The sequence below is a fragment of the Hemiscyllium ocellatum genome, unplaced genomic scaffold (genome assembly GCF_020745735.1).
Source record: "Hemiscyllium ocellatum isolate sHemOce1 unplaced genomic scaffold, sHemOce1.pat.X.cur. scaffold_251_pat_ctg1, whole genome shotgun sequence".
Taxonomy (NCBI): domain Eukaryota; kingdom Metazoa; phylum Chordata; class Chondrichthyes; order Orectolobiformes; family Hemiscylliidae; genus Hemiscyllium; species Hemiscyllium ocellatum.
The window spans coordinates 362948-379786 of NW_026868120.1; the positions used below are offsets into that span (position 1 = coordinate 362948).

Consider the following 16839-nt stretch of genomic DNA (forward strand, 5'->3'; position numbering starts at 1 on the left):
GGTCAGTTAGCTTAGCTGGTTAGAGCTTGCTGTTAATAACGCCAAGGTCGTGGGTTCAAGCCCCACACTGAACATGTAAAGCGCTCGAGTCTTTAGCAGTGCTGTGTCACTTTTCGTCGTGGGTTTTACTTTAAACGTCTGCAAGACCTTGTCACATGATCGATTGAGATGTGCACTCATTCGAAAGCTGACCATCGGTGTCATGGAACATCAACTCATTGGTCACATGCCGGATCTCAGCTGTATTGCTGCAATTCCAAATAAAGTGCCCCACGAAAGCATAGAATCACTAAACAGAAAGCCTCACCAACGCAGTAAAACATTTGACAGGGATAGAATCACGACTCGATCGCCATACCCATGATGACCGCTGGATGTTGTCTGCAGCAAATCAATCAGTCTCAATTGTTTTCACAAAGATATGCGAGACATGAAATATTTGCAGCATTAAATCGACCTGGCATTGAATGTCCTTGACTGAAACCGCATCAATACAATATATTCTTGATCTAATTACTCGCTGTCTGAAGTTTCTTTCTCACATCACGTTTAATTCTCTTTTTATTTATTTGCTGTCTCCATTGTTATTGTCAACATTATTTTTCCGAGTGGAAACTGTCTATCACTATCTTTGCTGTCCGGAACTGGCATGACTTTGAAAAATTTTATTCAAAAATGTTCTTTCAGCCTTCTCCAATAGAACTTCATGGCTAAAATGTCTCATTGCTGTCGCCTGTCATGGCTAGGTGGTTTCTCCTTACCAGCTGGAATATCCTTTGTTCATTTTTCCCCATGCATTCTCAATTACATCTGGAAGCAGTCTCGTAGTTCTTCCCGGTTTCTGATTCCCTTCATGCTGATTAATAAACTCAATTATGTGTTGGGCAGAATTAAGGCAGTTTTTCCAATCCTTGTTCCAATCTGTATTCCGACCCCTTCATTCTCTCTTGGATTTCACAGATTCAGCCTCGACTGCTAATCCATGGCCTGCTTCCTAAAGAAAATCTGCAGCTGACTCCTTCTCAGAACAAAGAAAAAATCGTCTGATTTTAAATTTCCGGGACACACCGGTTATTTTCCCGGCTCACGATGTAAATATGCCTCAGCCCAGTCCATTCGGCTGGCTCCCGTTGTTTGTATCGCCCTCGGCCGTATTCTCCAGCGCAACCGCTATACACCACTCTCTGCTGGGCCGATGACTGACAGCAGCGACTGAACAACAGGTTTCGGTGCAGGATGGCTTATCTTCCAACCACGGTGTGACGGAGGATCGAGGCTGATCCGATTGACAGTGCAGGCCACTGAGTGAGACAGTTTGATCTGTGCTCACCTAAACAAGATGGACTGGAAAGAAGCAACCCATCTCAAAGACAGCTTATCTCCACAAGGAAGGTGGGGGATCCCATCACAATGCGAGCAACAGATAAAGCTAAAGTATTGTCAAGAATCTTCAGGTAGAAATGTGAAATGATATAAATCTGTACGATTCGACATCAGTCATTTGGCCCTTTGAGCTTGGCCTGCTGTTCAGCACGAAGATGAATGGTCAAAATATTCAGTGCCCTGCTATTGTTTTCACAACAGCGAACCTGGTCCCGTGTAACCGCAACATTCGGATTGGCACATGTTCTTAAAAACTGGTCTTGATAATGTCAAGTCCACAAAAGCAGGACAGATCAACTTCACCGATTATTCCCGTAATGCCGATCAACTCTCCATTATCAGCAATGTAATGCAAGGCAGTAACAACAGTGCAACCAGGTTGTACTCAATCGTCAATAAGCAGATCAATGATACTGTGCATTCAATCAGAGCCACTCAGTTTTATTCTTGTCATCAGTACACAGAGACATTTTTTTAAATCAGGATGCTGTCTGATTTCAAGTGAAGGACGTCGGGAGAATGTCTGAGTGGTTTGAGAATAAATTCGTTCGAGAGAGGACAATTCAGAGATGACTTCATAGACACAGGCAAGATGATCAGAGTAGAAGATGAAGTTTAAAGTCTGGTTGAAGATTTGTAGCTCGGGTGTTCGTTGTTGTGGTTCTGTTCGCCGAGCTGGAAGTTTTTGCTGCAAACGTTTCGTTCCCTGGCTAGGGAACATCATCAGTGCTATTGGAGCCTCCTGTGAAGCGCTGCTTTGATGTTTCTTCCGGTATTTGTAGTGGTTTGTTCTTGCCGCTTCCAGGTGTCAGTTTCAGCTGTAGTAGTTTGTATGTGGGGTCCATGTCGATGTGTCTGTTGATGGATGTTCTTGCCGCTTCCAGGTGTCAGTTTCAGCTGTAGTGGTTTGTATATGGGGTCCAGGTCCATGTGTCTGTTAATGGAGTTTGTGGATGAATGCCATGCCTCTAGGAATCCCCTGGCTGTTCTCTGTCTGACTTGTCCTATGATGGTAGTGTTTTCCCAGTCAAATTCATGTTCCTGGTTGTCTGAGTGTATGGCTACTAGGGATAGCTGGTCCTTTGGTTTTGTGGCTAGCTGATGTTCATGGATGCGGATTGTTAGCTGTCTTCCTGTTTGTCCTATATAGTGTTTTGTGCAGTCCTTGCATGGTATTTTGTAAACTACGTTAGTTTGGCTCGTGCTGGGTATTGGGTCCTTTGTTCTAGTGAGTTGTTGTCTGAGTGTGGAAGTTGGCTTGTGTGCTGTTATGAGTCCTAAGGGTCGCAGTAGTCTGGCTGTCAGTTCTGAGACGCTCCTGACGTATTGTAGTGTGGTTAGTCCTTTTGCTTGTGGCATGTCCTCGTTCTGTGGTCTATCTCTTAGGCATCTGGTGATAAAGTTGCGTGGGTATCCGTTTTTGGCGAATACCTTGTATAGGTGTTCCTCTTCCTCTTTTCGCAGTTCTTGTGTACTGCAGTGTGTTGTGGCTCTTTTGAATAGTGTCCTGATGCAGCTTCGTTTGTGTGTGTTGGGGTTTCGGGTAAAAGGTCTTCTGCAGGACAGTCCTGATGAATGTTGCCTGATCTGCTATGCTTTTCAAGCACACCACATGGACTCTAGCATCTGCAGTACTCGCTTTTGCCCTCTTCAAACTTAAGGGCATTTAATTGGTCATTGGATAAATAGATGGATGGCATTGGAACAGTGTCTTTGAGATTGGCTTAAGTTTGCTTTCAGAGATCGGTGCAACTTCGAGGGCCGAAGTGCCTTTTCTGTGCTATATTTTTCAATATTCTATGTTCTTTCAATGCACTATGCTATATGTTCCTTGCTCTAACTTCAGTAGAAACAGGCCCCCAACGTTCATCATTCGATCATCAATTAAAAAAAGAATTTCATTTCTTTGACAGTTCCACAGGAGGTTGGATTTGAAACCCAATCGTATGGCCGAGATGGAGGGACATTATGAAACATGTGCATATTCACATTAAAATCCAATCGCTTTCATTACGAATCAACTTGCTGTTGCCTCAGCATTTTCGATATAGCAGCGAATCCCTTCCCACACTGAGTGCAAGTTTACGGCCTGTCCCCAGTGTGAGGTCGCTGTGAATTTGAGATGAAAACTCGAACTCACTCCCACAGTGATAATAGCCGAACGGTGTGACATTAGTGTGAACATGTTGACGGGACACCAGAGCTCCAGAGCATTTTCAGCACTTGGTACAGTCCGGACAATTTTCAGGTTCGTCCTTTGTGTGAATTTGCTGTTGTTTGAGCAGGGTGGATTTCCGAGGAAATGTTTTCCCACATTCTGAGCAGGTCAATGGTCTCTCCCACTATGGATCGGCTGGCCTTCAATAAGATCAGATGACTGTTTGAACAAATTTCCTCAGTGAGAGATCCTAAATTATATCTCAGTATTGTGTGCATGCCAATGGGATATCAGTGACCCAGAGATTTTAAAGCATTTCCCATCTTCTGGACAATTAAATGGTTTGTCATCTGTGTGAACTTGCTAGTGATTCAGCAGGTTGGTTGATGGAGTGAATGCTTTCCTACAGTCTTAACAGAAGAATTACCTCTCACCACCGTGACTGTAGTTATGTTGTGAAAGGGCAGTTGTTCTGTTGAAGCCTTATCCACACGAACAGCACGTTTATGGTTTCTCCCCGCCATGAATGATGCTGTTTTTCCCTTCCAATTTCAAAATCCAATGATATTTAGGCTTTAAAAAATTGCAACTGCGTCAGATACAGAAGTAATGTTTGGCTTTAAGACTTCTCACAGCAAATCTTCCTCCCACATTTTAAAAAAGGGACTGGTGAGAGCCCAGTAAAAGAACAAAACAAGGTAACTGGAGGTGAAGAATGTGCATTTCAACCAATCGAGTCTACTCTCACCATTCAATGAGATCAGTGCTGATGTGATAATCGTCAGCTCGACTTTACTGCCTTATTCCCTAAACCTTGATTCCCTTACTAATTACAAATCTTTTTCTCTCAGCGTTAGATACACTAATCAACCAATCTAGAAAGCACACTGCGGAAAATAATTCCACAGATTCAGCACTCTGAGAGATTGAATTCCTCAGCATCTCTATCTTAAATATGTGACTCCTTTCTCTGAGATTATGTCATCTGGTGCAAGACTCGCAGACAAGTAGAAACAATAGCTCTGAATCTAACCCGCCAAACCCTTTACTTTTTTTTTACCGTTCAGTGACGTCTTGTCTCATTCTTCTAAATATCGATAATGTCAGGAGCAGTCTGGAAAATCTCATCCCTCGAAATAAATCAATTCATGTCCGCCATCACTCCTGTGAATGTTTTCTGGACTGCCTTTCCTGAAGTAAGACGATGTGCATCTCGTGTTGTTTTAGCAAAACTTCCATAGCTTTCCGGCATTTTCTTTGCAAAAAGATAGGCATATCATTTAAGTTGCTTCTTACCATCAGAACGTGGATGCGATCTTTTCATCTTGGAACAGAAGGTTCCATAGTTCTCTGTGCTGCAGGTTTCTGAATTTTTTCCAACTTAATTAATATTCACCTCTTCGATTCGTCCTGCCAAAATGCATAAACGTAAATTTTTCCCAAACCATATTCTATCCGCTATGTTTTTTGTCCAACTGCTTAGTTGTCTACAGCCCTCTGTAATTTGTTGTCCCATCCTCAGTAGTTGCCTCCCTTTTCCTTTGGTATTCTGCAAACTTCATTACAGTTATTTCGTTTCGATTGTACAGGTGACGTGGAAGACGTTCAAAGAGAATTGGTGTTCAGCATTTATTTTAAATAGATGTCTCATCAGTACTGATGAATGTACATGTAACAATTTGCGATCTTAAAGATGCTCTTTTAGTCTCAATTCAGTGTCTTCAATTCATTACCTAAGTCGGGATCAATACGCTTGGCTGACTTTTCTCTTCAGCTGTAGTAGCTCAAGGATTGTTCCTTTTTGAAATAATCTCACATGCAATACCATGCAGAATCAATGTTTGAAATCCAGACATATTCTGTCTGTTTGTTTCCCCAAAATCTATCTTGCTGCTAACTCCACAAGGTATTTTAATAAACGTGTCAGCTATGGTTTCCTCTTCACAAAATCGTGCTGATTCTGGTTGATTTGATAATGTATTTCTAATAGCTCTGTTGCTTCCATTTTTACAACAGAGTTTCACTTTCCCAATCACAGAGCAGTTTGTAAAATGCAGCTGAAAGTATCTGCTAGTTTCTCAGGCTACACAAAGAACAGGTGAGTGGGAAGCGACGATATCTATTTGTGAAATACCCCAACTGATCAACAAATATCCTTGTGACTGGCTACCAGTGTGGTCAAAAAGACTCTGGGCTCCATGGGATGGTGGGGAGGTGGGGAGATGATGACGAGATCTGGCTGAAAGGAAGAGATGGTGACAGAGAGAGGTTTTATTGAGCTGCAGCTCAACAAGAAATTTCGTGAACCCCAAACCCATCCACTTTCACGACCACTAAAATCCCTAGTAGCAGGTTCATGTCAGTATCAACAATAAGAAAATAAGACAGAAGCTGAAATCAGGCCATTCACCTTACTGACACTGGTCCAGCATGCAATGGTAGTTGATAAGTTTCTCAGCTTTCTCCCTGTAACCCTTAAACTCCTTGACAGTCAAGAACATATCCATCTCGGTCTTTAATATACTGAATGAGCTGGCCTGCACACCCCTCTGTGGCAAGGAATTCCACACATTCACCATTCTTTGGCTTAAGAAGTTTGTCCTTATCTTCGTGATATAAGATCTCCCCTTTACTCTCAGACTGTGCACTCGTGTCCTCGTCTGTTTTCGCAATGGAAACATCTTCTCAAAATCTGCTCAGTCCAGGCGATTCAGAATTATGTCTGTTTCAGTTGGATCCCTCCTTATTCTTCTAAACTGAATCGAGTGGAGAATAAGTATCCTCAAACATTCCGCAAGTGTTCAACTGTAAATTCAGGTGGACATTCTCATGAACCTCCCTTTAATTGGTTCCAGGGCCAGGACGTCCTTCCGGAGATATGGGACCCAAAATGCAGATGACACGCCAAACGTGTTCTGAATACAGTCATACAGCGCCTCAGAAATAAATACCTCGTTTCATATGCAAGTTCTCGCAAAATAATTACCATCATTGTATTTGCAGTTATCAACTACTGACTCAATGTGCAAGTTTTCTTTGAGAGTCGTGGAATAGAACTCGCGGGTTTCTTTGCACTTCTTGATCAATATAAATTCCACGTGGTCTTTCTTTCCCCGTACCACGTGCACCTCACTTTCTCGAATTGTATTATACTCACTCCTTCATCCCCAGTTTGGTTGGAATAACGAGGTGAGACAGAAGACACTGCAGACTTACTGCAGAATGCTGTAATCATGGCAAACCTGACAAACTGATCATTCTCATTATCTCCAGTCACCACTCTTTCATTTGACACCAACAGTAAAGACATCATTGTAATTCTATTATTGCGCTGACATTGTGTTATTTTGCAGTTGTCTATGGAATGTATATCGAAATTTAAAGGCTCATGATATTTTGAGGAAATTCATGTTTCCTTCCCTGCGAAATAAGTAAGGGGCAATTTTCGGAGCAAGTCAGTCCTGTCATCACACTGCAGTCAAGGATTAGAAGTGCGTAGGCAGGGGGTGGGGTGAAGCGTCTAACAGCAGCTCCACACTCAATGTGTGTCCAGCTTTTAGAGTTCACACAGAGCAGAAATCGGAAATGACGTTTGTGGACCGAGAGTTGGAGAGTGTAAAAATTGGTGAGCACCATATGCAGAGATAAAGATTTAAAAATAGAGGCAGGTATTGTGGTACACAGTGAGAGGCTCAATTCTTCTTTTGCCATATTTGCTAACCATCAGAAACGAAAAGAAAAGAGCTATCCATTTATTCAAAGTTTTTAACTAGCTCAGGGCAACAGACGCAACATTAGAGTGGATATACCATTTTAATTCTTTTTTATGTTGACGGTTTTAAGCTTTTGACAGATTTTGATAGCTATGCTACTTTGCCAGATAAAACTGATAACTTCTCCAGCATTATCATATCTCAAAAATCACAAAATGGTTTTGTCGATCTGAAACTTTAACGATGAAACTCTCACAGATATTGCCAGGCCACCTGAGAATTTCTATCAATTCCTATTTTAGCTTCAGATTTCCATCATTCACAGTTCTTTGTTTAATGTTAACTTTTGTCGCGTTTGCAACAATGTCAATTCCGTGCCAACTACAGAGCATATTTCCTGATTCTAAAAATCCATCAGAAATTCTTGTCACCACGATAAATGAAGAGAACCGAACTCCTAATTCATGGCAGGGCATCTAGCCAGGTGGAAACGGTGAGAGTGTCGCATCTTGACGATGAGACTACCAGGGAGGCCAACACGTGCCGTGATATGTTTGTTCCTTGACAGTGTGTCTGCCATTTACTCTGCGATCATTTTTGCTGCAGACCAGTTTCTCAATTTCTTCGAGTTTTACAGTGTGGAGAAATGCTATGTGGAACATTGTTCGGTGTGGTTGACAGTCATTTATCTATTACATTGCAAGTTTCCAGTATTTATTTGAGAGCCTCGTGTGCTCTGGTGTTTCCACGGCAAATGTGAAAGCTATTCCTCTTGCGATTGTAAATGACATAATAATGGCCCTGAGTTGACTTGGTCACATTGCGTTATAATCCCCTTTCCGTAACACATCCTCATTTTAACTCACGCAGACACTTGCTCAAGATGGGCAGATGCCTCACGATTATATCCACTCCATGTCCTTCACGTAAAGTCTTTGGACCCCCACACAAGATTCGTTGGCAAAAGGCAACTTTATGTGTAAGGCAAGCAATTTCACCAGACAATGACAACCGTTGTGCTGAGGGGAGATATGAAATGGGCGGTGAGCTGGGATAGTCCCTCCAACCTTCTCATGTGCCGAGAAATTTCAAAATCTTACTGACCTAAGGAGCTTGGGAAGACAGCACTCAGCGAACAGGTGTCAGGAAATTTCCATCAGGAAATTTGTCAAATTCAAATGTCGGAAAGCAGAAGATGTGGTCTTTGAAGAAGGAGGCCATCTGGCTTGTATAATATTGGAAATGGTCCTCCTGGGAGCAGATGCGGCGGAGTTGAGGAATTGCTCCCAGGAGGACCAGATGGCCTCCTTCTTCAAAGACCACTATTGCCCCCCAGACGTGATCGACGATGCCCTCCACAGCACCTCATCCACTTCCCGCTCCTCCGCCCTTGCGCCACGCCCTTCCAATCGCCACCAGGACAGAACCCCACTGGTCCTCATGCACCACCCCACCAACCTCCATTTACATCGTATCATCTGTCGTCATTTCCGTCACCTCCAAACGGACCCCACCACCAGAGATATACTTCCCTCCCCTCCCCTATCAGCGTTCCAAAATGACCATTCCCTTCGTGACTCCCTCGTCAGGTCCAGACCCACCCACAAACCAAACCTCCACTCCCAGCATCTTCCCATGCAACCACAAGAAATACAAAACTTGCGCCCACACCTCCCCCTTACTTCCCTCCAAGGCACTACGGGATCCTTCCATATCCACCACAAATTTACCTTCACCTCCACACGCATGATTTACTGCATCCGCTGCACCCGATGTGGCCTCCTCTACATTGGGGAGGCAGGCTGCCTATTTGCGGAACGTTTCAGAGAACACCTCTGGGACACCCGCACCAACCAATCCAACCACCCTTTGGCTCAACATTTCAACTCCCTTTCCCATTCCACCAAGGACACGCAGGTCCTTGGTCTCCTCCATCGGCAGACCATAACAACAAGACAGATGGAGGAAGAGCGCCTCCTCTTCCACCTAGGAACCCTCCAACCACAAGGGATGAACTCAGACATCTCCAGATTCCTCATTCCCCTCCCCCAACTTGTCTCAGTCAAATCCCTCCATCTCAGCACCGCCTTCCTAACCTGCAATCTTCTTCCTGACCTCTCCGACCCCACACCCACTCCGGCCGATCACCCTCACCTTGACCTCCTTCCACCGATCGCATTTCCAACGCCGCTCCCCCAAGTCCCTCCTCCCTAACTTTTATCTTAGGCTGCTGGACACACTTTGGACATTCCTGAAGAAGGGCTCATGCCAGAAACGTCGACTCTCCTGCTCCTTGGAAGCTGCCTGACCTGCTGCATTTTTTCAACAACACATTTTCAGCAACATCATCACAATGCCAGCGTTGTAAATAAATTCAAGTCATGTTCTTGCCATTCCAGTGTGAGGCAGTGACTATCTACACAACGGCGAACCTAATAATAGTCCTTTGACATTCATCAACGTTATCAATGTTGTGTCTCCCTATTTCGACACGATGGGAGTTTCCCTTGCCCAAGCCCCAATGCGACGAGCCTTGTCGATAATGTGCTTTCAAATTCAGGATCAAAGACTATGGATACTACACCAAATAAGTCATCTCTTGATCCCCTAAATATATGTTTCATCATCTGCAAGAAGCAAAAGCATGTTGAAATGATTCTGATTTCTCTGCTTAATTGTAATTTCTGTAACAGTCAAAATGCTTGACACCATCCAGGAGAAAGGAACCTGCATTACAGTCATCATTGGCATAAGTGGCCACTCCAACCACAATCGATCTGCAGTAACAGTATAAGAAGACAATACAAAAATATCCTCCAGATGCTCATCGTGTTCCTTTTCACGACACTTCCCTGAAAAATGAAATCTACGATACACAAAACCGAGAGCATGAAAATGCATGCTCAACTTGAAGCTACACACCATCCTAAATTCGAAATTTACAGCATCTTCTTTGCCTTTGGGTCAGAACTCCCTGCGTAACAGGGAGGCTGAGAGTTTTGCAACCAATGCCCTACAACTCATCACCAACTTGTAAGTGGCAGTTGGGGATAATAACAGATATCGTTGCAATCACTGGAATGCACATGTCCTGAATAAAAAACAGAATTTATGATGGAAATCTGAATATTAAAATGCTGGAAATCAATGTTTACCGACTTTAAAAAATCATCTTGAAGATCAATAATACACGAGGAAAATGTTTGAAAAAAGGGTTTGTTTATACTGCATACATATGGTTGGAAATAATAATAGACCATTTCATATTGCGACTAAATGGACAGTTAATGAACTGTGGGGAAACGCCAGCTTTGATGTTTCTGATTAGATGCTTGACGGAGAACATGTCACCAGTTAGCGTTTATTTCATATATTCCTTAACGCTATTGGACGAACAGGTTGGGTGGTGTTTTGAGAAGTAGATGACATACCATTGTTCGATTCTATATCGGGTTTTGAGAAGTCTTTTAGCTCATGTTGAGGTTCTGGATGCAGGTTTAATAGATGAGTGGGGAAGTTCTTTTCCAGATATTTTGTCACCGTTTTAGTAAAATCTTCAGTGAGCCTCCGTGCGAAGAAGTGTTGATACTTGCTGCTTTTTGTTTATATATTTGGGTTTCTTTGGATTAATAATGTCATTCGCTGTGGTGACGGCATTTCCTGTGGTGGTGAAATTTCATGTTCTTTTTTGGTAAATGTGATCGAACTCAATGTATGTGTTGATGGAGTTCATTGGATATAGTCCGCAGATTTCGCAGCAACAAATCCAAACAAACAGACAAAATGCGACCCATACACCCACTAAATGTTACCACGTATGGAGATGAAACGATTGGAAATGAAGCGTTCAGCTCATTAAACAAGCCTACATTCTGGATTCTACATATGCGCTAATTGCACTCTAAATAACTGTCAAGATGTAACAGCGCATAGATGGACATTGCACATCATTAGTGGAGGCGCATGAAGGGTTGTAGACTCCACAGGCAGAATATATTCCCATGCCTTCTCCCGTGTATGCATATTCAACTTCATATTAATATCAGAAGCAATTTAAAGTCGTGCTCACAGAGCCAGAGAAGCAATGCAAAACTTTAGTTCTCACGTTGAACACCACAACTAAGAGTAAAAATCACGTTGAGATACCATGTATCACTATAACTCATTAGTGGCCTCATGGTCACTCCCTTGTGCAAACCAACACCAGACTCCCTATCATATTTCAGACAAGCTCTCAAGTCATTTCTTGTAGAGCATGTCGCGCCTCGAATGTCCAGCTTCCCATCTGGTAAATAATCAAGTGAGAGCTTTCAGATTCTATAAAGTAGGAAACATCTTCGTTAATCTTTCGCTTTTGATGGGTCTGATGATCCATCAAACTCTCCCAGTTTAGGTTGCATATACTTTCTCTCTCCAACCGACACATCCATCGGCAGCAGTCGCTGGCGAACAATGTCAGGCTCTCATAATTATATACGTATTTAACTGATACTTCATTGTATTGTTTCCAGACTGAATATTTCCTCTTAAGAACCCAAATGAATATAGATCAGAAAGAGGACCTATAACGAATGTCTCCTTGTTGTGTTAAAGAATATGACAAAAGATGCATATTCCCTGTGAAAGTTCAGATAGAGCAGGAACAATAGTTAGATTGTTCTTTCTTCGTCATTTACGGGAGGTGTGCTTTGGTTATTATACAGAAGTTAACGCCCATTCCTAATTAGCCAGAAGTCAACTCGGATAAATGCTGCGGATTTTCAGTCGATAGTGACATTGGGCAACATGATCATACAAAGCACTCGAACATCTGATGAGGAACCAAATACTACTGTAAACTGATACCTAAAAACGTGCATTAACTGGGAATATAGCAAAGATGAGATGAAACAAAAAATAGCGATAAGGCCACGTATCAGCATTTAACATAAGCGAATCTAAGATATGCATTCATGCAGGCATGATCAGTGGCATTTGTGGTATTTGCAATATTAAATTTACTTAGACGTGCTTTGAGATGATTCATCTTTCTGATGTGAAAAATAGTTGGTCACACATGGGTGAGTTAACAACCTGGTTCAATGAAATATTCTGAACCCACGTGTTGTCAGTTATTTGCCCCTGTGGACTTGCTTACTCTAAAAGAAGAGGGATGATTTGCTTGCGTCTCAGAGATAACGTGTGAAGCTTCGGGAGTACTTCTACTTTTTGAAAGACAATGCATGGAGCAGCGAACGGCCCATTCTTTGCCATTTGCTACCCCATTCTCGCACTTATTGGTGCCCCTGGTAAATAACGTTAACTACAAAACTTGTTTATTTTTAGCTATGAAAGTGTTGCGTCTTCTATTCATGATCAAGCTCATGTTCTTATACGTATTGAAAATTATTCAGTTGTATGTTAATATGAGCACGTAGTAATTTATATGGTTTCATTCTATGATATGATACAGTTTAAATTTGAAATAGAAATTAAAATTACAGGGGTTCTGTTAACATTAATCCACTATTTTCAGAGCATTGCGTTTTTGTTTTTAATGTTGCACTAAGCAATCCCGTTGTAATGCAGAAAAACGGATTACAACGGGTTTGTGCGATTATTACATTAGAATAATTCCACTTGATGGTTGCGAGATCAAATAGAATTTAGTTTATTGACATAGCAATCTACATTTTGATTTATGGACCGATGCAAATATTGCAGACTAGTACGTTCACAGTGGAGATTTTTAATGAGATTTGCGGACTTCCTTTATTCATTCATGACAAGTGGTGGTTGCAGTATTTGATGTTCAACCATCAAATTTCAGAAAGGGTTGAGGAATTGAGTGGAAATGCATTTTTTAAAAAAAATCGATTATGCATTCAAAATGTTACCAATGGAGTAATTTATGTATGGGTTTTGTAATTGGTCTGCCTATTTTACTTGTGTTCGATGTGGTTGACACTGACATCATGAATGTTGGTTGCTAATCTTTGATTTCTATTTGAAATCGTCGGGTTTGACTTGATCCATAGAGGATTGCCTTAAATACGAAGGGGTCTTTCATGACACCTTATACAAATGAAGGTCACCATGAGAGACATAAGGGCAATTTAGAACACAGTACACAAAGCTTATATATTTCATAACATTACACAGATGATTGGAAATGAGATGGAACGATGGACCCATTGAGACATGAAATCATGCAATATATGGTATGGGCAGTGGAAAACATCACCTCCACTTTATTACATATATCAAGAATTCAAGAAATGGCAGATTTAGCGATCAGCTGCAACCTCAGTTAGTGACAATATATGACACTGATTGACGTGATGAGGATATAGTAAAAAATGAGGTCTGCAGATGCTGGAGATCACAGCTGCAACCTTGTGGTTGGAGGGTTCCACAGGTATGAATTCAGATTTCTCCAGTTTCCTCATTTCCCCTCCCCCCACCTTGTCTCAGTCGGTTCCCTCAACTCAGCACCGCCCTCCTAACCTGCAATCCTCTTCCTGACCTCTCCGCCCCCACCCCACTCCGGCCTATCACCCTCACCTTGACCTCCTTCCACCTATCCCACCTCCATCGCCCCTCCCCCTAGTCCCTCCTCCCTACCCTTTATCTTAGCCTGCTTGGCTCTCTCTCTCTCTCTTATTCCTGATGAAGGGCTTATGCTCGAAACGTCGAATTCTCTATTCCTGAGATGCTGCCTGGCCTGCTGTGCTTTGACCAGCAACACATTTGCAGCAGTGATGAGGATATACATTGATTGGAAAGTTAGAAGTTCAATCGAAATGTTGTTGGATCTGGTCATATTTTACATCAGCAAATAGAATGCTGGTCCGCATCAAAACATCGCAGTAAATATTTTGATCACTAGACGTGAGGATTGTTTCACTGTCAAAGGTGGGGGGAAGGCGTTGAACTCATGAAGGGGTAGTTTGCGTTGACTCCATGTGCTGAAAAGTAATTAACCCAGCATTAGATGTCGAACATTGAACAACGGATTTGACAATGCCAAAATCTTAAAGGGTAAACTTGAGCACTACATTCTGTATTTCAAAAGCTGGTGGCATGTGCATCATAACATATCTCTGTCTATATCTCTCACAGCAAACTTGATAGCAATTGCAATTCTCTCACGAGGACGGTGTGGACTTTCCCGGTGCATCACCTATTACTTGGTGGCAATAGCAGTGAGTGATTTCATTGTCATCATTACCGCTGTTGTCCTGAACCGGATTGGACGCATTTACTTTCGGGACAGTTATCTGTCCACCACGCTTGCTTGCAGATTCGGTGCAGTGCTGGTTCGTTGCAGCCGGGATGGTTCAGTCTGGTTGACCGTGGCCTTCACCTTAGATCGCTTTGTAGCCATTTGTTGCCAGAGAATGAAGGCCAGATACTGCAAGGAGAAAACTGCATCGCTGGTGATTGGAGTAATCTATGTCTTGAGCTGCATCAAGAACGTCCCTTTCTACTTCATCTATCAACCTTTGTACACTGTAAATGGAGTGGGCTGGTTTTGTGACGTTCGAGTGATCTTCTACACTCGGCCAATCTGGCAAGTCTTTGACTGGTTGGACCACATATTAACACCTTTTCTACCATTCTTGGTCATCCTGCTTCTGAACAACTTGACTGTAAGGCACATCTTAGCAGCCAGCAGAGCACGCAGGAGGCTCCGTGGTGCCGACAATCGTGGTGATATTGAGATGGCCAATCGCAAGAAGTCCATAGTCTTGCTCTTCACAATCTCCATCAGCTTCCTCCTCTTGTGGGCAAGCTATCTCGGGCATTTTCTCTACGTGCGAGTTACAGGTGAAGGCTACTTCTCTGGCCTGGATTTTAATGACCCACGGTATATCGTTCAAGAGATGGTTAATATGCTTCAGTTGCTCAGTTCCTGCAACAACGTCTTCATATACGCAATCTCCCAGGACAAGTTCCGAGAGGAGATAAAGAAGGTGCTGGTGTGTCCTTTCAGCATGCTCACTGCTGGATTTAATCAGGAAAAAGTGAGAAGAGAGAAACGCAAGTCATGTTTCAAATCCTGCAGAGCGAATCTGTACCTCATCAATCTCTTGAAATAGCATGTAATGGGTTCCTGCTCTCTTGTTAACAATATTGATACTTTTACTCCTTTGTTTCTAATGCACCATTTTGTGGAAAAAGAATGTCTTTCGTTGCACTGTTAATATTGTCTGTAATATTGAGCTGTACAATAAGGTCACCTTTTAATGTGTCTGCTCCAAACATAATAAACCTTTCTAACCTCCCTTCCCAAAGGAATTTTTCATTTCTGGAATAATTGTAGGAAATATCCCTTGTTCTCTATCCAGGTTTATGATATTCTTCATTTAGTAAGTTACCAGGAACTGAGCCACAGTCCTGGTTCTGACAAATGTTTTTTTTTCAGAGGTGTAGCAGCACTTCTTCCTTTTCAGCATTTTACCTCTCCTGATAAATCCAAGGATCCAAAACGATTTCTTAACAACTGTATAAGCATTACTGGTTAACTGGTTAACTTCAGAGAATGCTGCCTGACCCTTTGTGCTTTGCCAGAACCACACTCCCGACTCTGTTCTCCAGCATCTACAGAGCTCACTTTCACCTGATTCCAGCCAAAGCCTCTCTCCTGCATTTCCGAATCTCTTCCAAATCTCTGGTACATTTAATATTGCTGAATGTATAATATGCCTCCTTCTTCTTCATTGTATTCCCATCAATATGGTGATTTATTCACTCTATCATTACGTAGCCTATAATTATTAGTCATATGCACATACTTAGTTTCCAACATATTTATCTTTCTTTTGAAATTCTCCCATTCTCATCCAATGATTTATCAACCATAATGCATTACTAATCAGCGAGGTCGCGTTCAAAGTTTAGATGCTTATGATCCAGCCGACGATATTAAACTTAGCCTGATATCGACCCATTTCCAAACAATTTTCAATATTTGTCGTATTCTGATTACTATTTTCCAAACGCTCCGCCATTCTGCTGTTCTCTGCATGGCCTGTCTCATTTACTAGCAGCAGATTCCGGACATTTCCATATCTGGTACGACTGGAAATGTACTCTTCCAGAATCGTATACAACACACTTTGTACACATTTCAGCCTTTCATTCTCCCAGACTTTACAGTTCTCACAGTCTGCCCTAACGTATTTAAAATCTCAAAATATTACAACCTAACTTGCCCAGCGAATTTCCCTGACCTGCACGCCAGTGCTCTCATCTACTTCGTCCCCAATACTTGGAGCTCACTTGTAAATACCCACAAGCTCACCACTCTCTTCCTGCTTCTGACCTCCAGGCATGCAGGCCAGTGGCATCATATGACTGAGATGCTTTCTGTGAAATACTGCCTCGCTTGCCACCTTCATAATGATTTTGAAGAAGAGTTGTGTTTAACAGGAGGACGAAAATCCAACAGAAGGTGGCATTGAGAAGAGACGGCTCAGGATTCTGAGAGAGGTTTCCTTGCTCACCATAATTGTGAAAGGCTCCTTGAAGGATCATGCGACACAAAACAGTGGAGCTCCGAAATTAGATGACTGTAGTGTTTCCTTCTCTTCCTCCATCCTC

The 16839-nt window shown here is 42.4% G+C and overlaps 1 protein-coding gene and 1 non-coding gene across 2 annotated transcripts; both read left to right on the forward strand.

The window, feature by feature from the left end:
* Positions 1–74, forward strand: trnai-aau (transfer RNA isoleucine (anticodon AAU)). Its single transcript has one exon. It is a non-coding gene; the product is annotated as a tRNA-Ile (tRNA).
* Positions 75–7126: 7052 nt separating this feature from the next.
* LOC132812006 (probable G-protein coupled receptor 139) lies at positions 7127–15335 on the forward strand. Its single transcript, XM_060822877.1, has 2 exons — positions 7127–7166; positions 14356–15335. The coding sequence occupies exons 1-2, from the start codon at positions 7127–7129 to the stop codon at positions 15333–15335; spliced, it is 1020 nt and encodes a 339-aa protein (XP_060678860.1).
* The last annotated feature ends 1504 nt before the right edge of the window (positions 15336–16839 follow it).